Below are 7299 nucleotides of genomic sequence, written 5' to 3'. Positions count from 1 at the left end.
GTAAACTTCATTTAATTACAACAATTAAAAAAATTAAAAAATAAATAAAATGGAGGAACCCCCCCCCCAAAAAAAAAAGAAAAAGAAAGATTGACAGATCTCCTGGAGCTTTTCATAGATAGAGTATGGTCCATCTTGGAAGATCTGAGTACTGAGCTACACAAAGGCCAAGAATCTTTCCACATTCTTCTGCCTTTGTGCTTACATGCAATTGTTCTTTGTTTTTGTTTTTACTTTGTTTGATATTTGTTTTTTTGAAAGCTATACCATGTCTACTGCCCTGGGCTAGGGTGAAAGGCTGCCAGGAGCATGTGAACAGGTGTCTCCTGAAGGAGACAGCAAGCATTGATCTGCGTCAGCCTCCTCACTGTATCCACAGTCTCTCATACTGAATGGGGAGAAGAAAGGCTTTGGAATTCCCATAGCTGCTCACTGCCTCCATATTGCCTTTGCCTTGTTTATGTCTCCTGGAAAACCAGGGTATGAAAACATCATCAGTTATGCAGACTATTTTCTTCCCTCTTTCACTGAGGCTTCCTGCAGAACCTCTCAGAGTAAAGGTTGAGATAAAAAGCTAAGTCCTTGCACCCTCATTAATGTAGAGCTTGGTGCTTTGGGGTTCTCAGGTGAATGTTTTCTTCAGGGACCAGGGGTTGCTGAGCCTTAGGACAGTGCTTCTCAAACTTAAATGTGCATATTAATCACCAAAGGAGCTTATTAAAATGCAGATTTTGATTCAGTAGGTGGGGCCTGAGGTTATGCATGTCAAACAAGCTTGCAAGTGATGCCCATGCTGCTGGCCCATGGACCACACCAAGAGATTGAAGGCTTGTCTCTTTTCTCTTGATCCTCTTTCAGCTGTTTCTCATATTTGCCCCATATAAACCTTCTGAGCAAGTACCATGTTTGTGCTTGGCAAATACATCAGGATGGTAGATTCTCCAAAGTTATACATAGTCGAGAAAGTGTTCTATAAATTATCTAATGAGGCAGTTAAATTATAACTGAACTACCAAGCATCCCTCTGTCCTATTTTCTCATTACCATACTGCCTAAACCCACAAATGACAAAGGCAGTATATGATTAACAGGTAAGCGATTATTATTTTGCACATGTGTAAAAGGAAGACCTCTGTCTTCTGTTACAGTGTCTATCTGGTATATTTCTCCGTATATTCCGTACTCTGGGCACCTACTGGCTAGCTTATAAAAATCTTCTTCCCTCTTCCTTTTCCCATGTCTTTCTTCAGGACATGCATGTCATCAGCACCGATGAGAATCAGGTATTTGCAGCTGTCCAAGAATGGAACCAGAATGACACATACAACCTCTATATCTCAGATACCCATGGTGTCTACTTCACCCTGGCTTTGGAAAATGTCCAGAGCAGCAGAGGCCCTGAGGGCAACGTCATGATAGATCTTTATGAGGTATGTCACTGAGGGATTTGTGGTCCTGAGCCACAGCAACGCCTAGATTGGCCAATGAAGACCTAGCCATGGCTGATTCCTGGATTATTCTAATAGTGCTTCCTTATGTAGCCTCATTTCACTTTTGAGACAGAGGAATTTGCAGAACATATGTGTTAGTTAATTTGTAATCCAAAAAATATCCCTGGAGGGATATTTTTTGGCCGTGAAGCCCTGGAGGATATGGGGAGTCAGTCAAACAATGAAAGGGTTTGAACAAGAGTGAGCTGAGTAAGAAATTTAAACATAGTCTTGAAGGGCCAACAGCGGTCGTAAGCAGCACCCCCTTATCTCCCTCTGAAGAGTGAATGAAGGGGGCATCCTTGCATTGCATCAGAAGACACTCCCCTTGGACTTGAAGACTTTTCTAAGTAGGTTACTTCCTCCTGGCTCACTGCCAGTGAGTAAGATAAGGTATTTTCCTAAATCAGGAAAATATCCGAACTTATCAGGCTTCCCTCAGTCCGCTATGGCCCCTTGTTGCTCGAAAAGACCAAGATTCAAATAAAGTCATGTATGTTGGATCAGTCAGATTTCATCACAAACACCAATGCTTTAATTGCTGTTTCAGGCACAGTTAATGTAGAAAGCAAGCTGCTATTTTGGGATGGATTTTAGCCATTTGTCAGTCTTATCCTGAGCTATCACGAGTTTATAATGGGTTATAATGAGCCATTGGAAACTATATTCAGAATTTGGAGAAGTGCAATTATATATCTATATTCCATCCAAAAAAATCTGAAACCGATTCAAATGTGCACAATCATAATGATATGAAAGTTTAGTTGAGGATAAGTTCAGGGAGTCAAGAGGTTGTTTGTATAATGAGATGCAAAGGAATTATATATGTCAAAGAAGGAAACCAGTTTCACTTAAGAAATTTTAACCTAGCATTGTAATTCCTTCCAATGCTATCTACCTTTCTTTTCCTTTGGGAGTTCTCGGGAATCTTCTTCTAGTCTCTAAATATCTCTGTATGTATAGCAGCATGTTAATAAACTGTATGCCCAATTTAGAGCCCCAGTATTTGTAATGGAAATCATAGCAGACTAGCATAGGATATAGTCTGTGTGTATATATTTAGAAAACTGTGCTGCAAACTTTTCCACACATTCACAAGTTTTCTTTACTTCCTCTCCTGCCCATGTTTCAGATAAATATAGCATCTATAATATGTCTCAGTCTCAAACTGAATGTGTATCCTGGAAAACATTTACATATACTGGTGATTTAGTTTCAAATTTGTGCTGGATAAAATTGTGATTTAGAGTATAGATTTTAGAATCCGGCCACCTGGGTTCAAATCCTAGCAGTGCCACTTTATATGTACCTGTGAGACAAATCCACTAACTTTTGAGCCTTAGTTACCTTATTTAAAAAATGAGGATAAACACAGAGCCAACTTGACAGAATTTCTTTAAGAATTAAAGGAACTAATCCTTGTAAAGTACTGAGTATAGGGCCTGAAATACAGCAAGCTCAACAAACTGTAGATGGCATCATTAATATTATTTTTTGATGTGCTTAAGCACCAATACAATTTTCTGTTCTTATAGTCCTAAAATCCACTCATGTTGTTAAATGTCCAAGACAGTCTCAGTATTTTGGAGTTCTACTTCTTCCCATATTGCAATTATAGACTGGCCATATGACATCCTCTCACACCAGCTAGTTGTCTTTTTATAAACAAGTGTAAATTTTCACATTTCTTGCCGCATTTGTAAATGTCTTATAAACATTAAACGTTACGTACGTGTTGTTGAAATGCCATGCTTTTTTGTGTCTTGATCCATCACTTACAATGGAAATATCTTACTCTCAGGGTCTGTTTGGTGGGAAATCAAAGCAGCCCTCCCAGCTTAATCATGCAGTTTTCTTTCCTGGGCTTGGCTTCTGTCCTTGGTCTCCCTAAACCGTTTTCTTATCTTCACGTTGCATTTCTCACCCTCGTGATTATATTCTTTCCTCTTTTCAAATCAATATGGAATGGTTTATCTGGATAAATTTTGTTTTCTGCCAGAAAGAGAGACCATTTTAACTGGTCCCTTGATGATGGAAAAGATGACAGATTTGGACAGGCATGGCTTTGCATTATCCTATTATTTGCAACAGAAGGAGCCCTAGTGGTGCAGTGGTTAAACGGTGCAGCTGATAACCGAAAGGTCAATGGTTCGAATACAGCCTTGGAGCCCTTATGGAGCAGTTCCACTCTGTGCTATAGGGTCGCTATGAGTTGGAATCGACTGGACGCCAGTGAGTTTGGTTTGGGGTTTGATTATTTGCAATTGTTTTCATGAATGGTTTTCTAAACGCAAGCAGGTAACTGGTACAGGATAAGAAGAGGAAACAGGGTAACCTCTGGACATGGCAAACCATTATTTTTTGCTAATTCTTGTGTTTCCCCTTTGTGTCTCTCTTGTGGTTGACTATCTGTAGAGAAACTGCTGGCTCCTATTATCATCACTTTGAGCAGTGGTGTGACGCATTATGTAAAAGTGTCCTGCATCCTGGGTCTGGGAAGAGGAGTCTTTGCTTTATTAGCCTGACAGTTCACAGCAACTTGAATTGAAATTGATGTGATCAGACCAGCAGTGCCGTATCTGCTGATTACCTAGATAGAAAGAATATTGGCTGACACGGAACCTGGCACAAATATTCCCTTAAATCTGATTGTTCTGGCTAGCAGGAAGCTGAAAGCTATCCAGTATGAATTTCCCAGTAGAATTGCAACGAATGATGAGTGCTTAGAGATAAGTGAAAAGCAAGAAAATCCATAAATGAATTAATAAGGAGCAGAGATGAGAAACGCATGAGGTGGGGGTGACCGAGACAGAATACGTGGAGTGCACGTCTGCTCGGATTTGTGGGTGACAGGAGAATGGTATTCTTTGTATGCCTTTGCATGCCAGTTACCTGCCGTTCCTGTGCTGTGCACTCTTTAAGCTATTTTAGCGTAGGCGAGCTATATAATGCATGTGTGTCTGGATGGGTCTGTGTATCAAAGGTCTGTATTGTTGATGCATCTTTGTGAGAAATGCAGAAGGAAGCACAGTTCTCATTAAAAGCAGTCATTTTGTTCACACATGCACTGAAACCTGGCTACAAGCGCTGCACTCTCAATGCTAGAACCCGAGTTGTGTATGTGATGGGATAGGGAAGTGTTGGAAGGCAAAGTCTCAGGGGACCTCATGTGATTTCGTTACTGAAATTTTCCCTCGGTATATTAGTTGGTCATTGAACATGGACCCCATTCAGAAGAGTCAAGAGATGAGAGAGAGTAAAGTTGGCTCCAGAACAAAGATGCTAGAAAATTATTTTTGTTGATGAAAGTTCATAATAAAAATAAGTAACAATGTTGGGGTGCCATTATGTGTTAGGCACTGTGGAAAGGTCTTTGCATAATCACCTCGTTCAATCTTTGTATTAACTTCATGGTGTAGGAACTATAATCATTCCTATTTCAAACCTAAGTAAATGGAGACAGAGAGAGTGTGGTCACTTTTCCAAGATTACAAAACTGGTAAGTGGCAGAGTTAGGATCCAAACCCCAAAGTATGCCAGCTCTCAACTACAAAATATCGTGTCTCCCTAGAAAGAACAGTATTGGCACTTGTGTTTGGTTGTAGGCAAGTAATAGCACCAAAATTGAAGGACACTGAAATGGAGACTGAATAGTGTTAGACTTTGCCTAATAGTGGAAGAAACCAGACTAGAAGAAGAAAATGGTCTGGGGGAAGTTCACTGTAGACAGAAGCAGCAGTTGATGGCCCTGGACTTATTCAGCACTTTCTGAACCATGTTCTGGGCCCACAGTTAGAGATGAGTTCAGCAGTGTCTATGTGTGTCCCCCAATATTGTCTGGTGGGTGCGTTTGGGTAAGAGAGGCCCAGAAATAGGTGTCCTAAAACTCTTGTCATTTCTAAATAGCACATATGTTCCAGTGGCATCATGAGGAATGGGTAACAGAGGACTGCATTCCTGCCTGATGGTGGCCAAAGCAAAAGTGATGTGACGAGTGTGTCTGAGACGCGTGATTCCTAGTGTATTTGTGTGGTGTGGATGATGAGAGGCGATATGACAGCTTTGGACGATATCCTCCCTCTGGGAAGAGAATATTAATTAATGATGATGAAGAGCACTTTGGCGTAATGGACAATGACAGTTCACCCCATCCGAATGGAAAGGGTTGTGTTGGGAGTGAAGCCACCTGGCTGACAAATTCAAGATGCACAGTATGTGTACGTACATGAGTGAGCCACAGAAGACATCATGAAAAGCATAACCAGTGACCAGTGCATACTCCATCACAAACATAGTGTCCTCTGCACACCAAGAATCCTCTCTTTAAAAGAGAAAGAGATACAGAAATGTAAACGGAGCTTACACCTTGATTTCTTGGAGGAGAGATTACCGCTAACAGCCTGGAGTAGGGGGTAGAGAAAAACATAGTCACCCATCCAGGACACATTTATTACAGGATATAGAAAGCATCACCCAATTATTTAAGGCCACGGTGTCCCTGGGAGGAGAATGCTGCCTGGTCAAGGTAACAGGGAAGAAAAGAACACTTAGACATTTTTTGGCAAATGGGTTCCTTGATTACAGAGGCACCCCTAACCACTGTTGAGTATGTGTCACCTGGCTGGGACTCCCTCTTTACAAGGGAAAATGCTGTACCCCCAATGCCCCAAAGAAATCATGACCATGAAAATGTTCTCTTTCTTGCTATGGTTGTTGTCTCATATTTTTTTATTCCCTTCAAATCTTGGCACTTAGGATTTGTAATTGAAGTCTGCAGGAAAAAGAGAGGGAAAAGTCATTTTTCAATCAGCAGCAGAGGTAGAAATAAGCAACAACTCCTTGGCAAGGGTCCTTTCAACTTAGCCTCCATATAGAACATGCAAAATTGGCTCCAGAGAGACTTCCCTACAGAGTAAACATCAGAAAACAAGATACCTGGGGTTCTTCCCTTAAATCACCAGAGAAATCCAAATTTGTGGTACCTAGTGAATTCTAGTTCTCAAAAAAAAAAAAAAAAAAACACATCGGTTTATGAATGTATAGTTGTTTAGATATTCTTACTATACCTCCAGTGCTTAGAAGGCTGCATGATACATAGTAGATGCCCAATGAATATTTATTGAATAGATGTTTATAGGTGTACTGAAAAATGAATAAAATGCAGTATTCTGTAGATATGACATTTCTCTCCAGATGCTCTTGGATGAGAGAAGCCTGAAGAAACAGTATATCCACAGGGTTGAGAGTGTGGGCTTTGAAGTTAGGCAGACTAACTTGAAGTCCCCCCTAAGTTTTTTTAGTGGAATAGCCTTAGATAAGTGGTGGACCTCATCCAAACTTCAATTTCTCATTTGCAAAATGAATATAATATTGACACTACCACTTAGAGTGTGTGGCCAGATTAATGCTCTCAAAGCCCTTCATGTAATGCCCCACACTTTATAAGCGCTCAAATTGTCATTATTACTGTTGTTATATCTTTTAATACAGAACTCTTACTACCTATTTTATTTAAAAAAAAAACAAAGCAGGGGCATCTTGTACACAGTGACTTTCTTATTATTAATTTTAAAGAAGCAATATAGTGGATTGAATGACAACTCAAAGATTGCATTAGGATAGGAGACCATAATTTAAGAGAGATCGCAGAGAAAGACACGATGAATTAACTTCTGAAAGGAGTGTATGGGGCAACTAGAGATGTTTCTGTAAAGATTGGTGCCCTAAAGAAGCTTACACTCCTGTTGATAGCCAAGATGTAGATGCCATCTATATGAGAGACAAGTTGGAGGACAGAGAAAAAGTGTTC

General features: G+C 40.3%; 1 protein-coding gene across 1 annotated transcript in view; it reads left to right on the top strand.

Moving 5' to 3' along the window:
- SORCS1 (sortilin related VPS10 domain containing receptor 1) overlaps nt 1-7299 on the top strand; it is a 555760-nt gene that overhangs the window by 436915 nt on the left and 111546 nt on the right. Inside the window, exon 9 of the mRNA XM_023738816.1 lies at nt 1251-1430. Coding sequence (XP_023594584.1) covers nt 1251-1430 — 180 coding nt within the window. The remainder of the gene's footprint in view (nt 1-1250; nt 1431-7299) is intronic.

Source organism: Trichechus manatus, unplaced genomic scaffold (genome assembly GCF_000243295.1).
Source record: "Trichechus manatus latirostris isolate Lorelei unplaced genomic scaffold, TriManLat1.0 scaffold00007, whole genome shotgun sequence".
Classification (NCBI taxonomy): Eukaryota; Metazoa; Chordata; class Mammalia; order Sirenia; family Trichechidae; genus Trichechus; species Trichechus manatus.
This window is presented reverse-complemented; position numbering and strand designations above follow the sequence as displayed.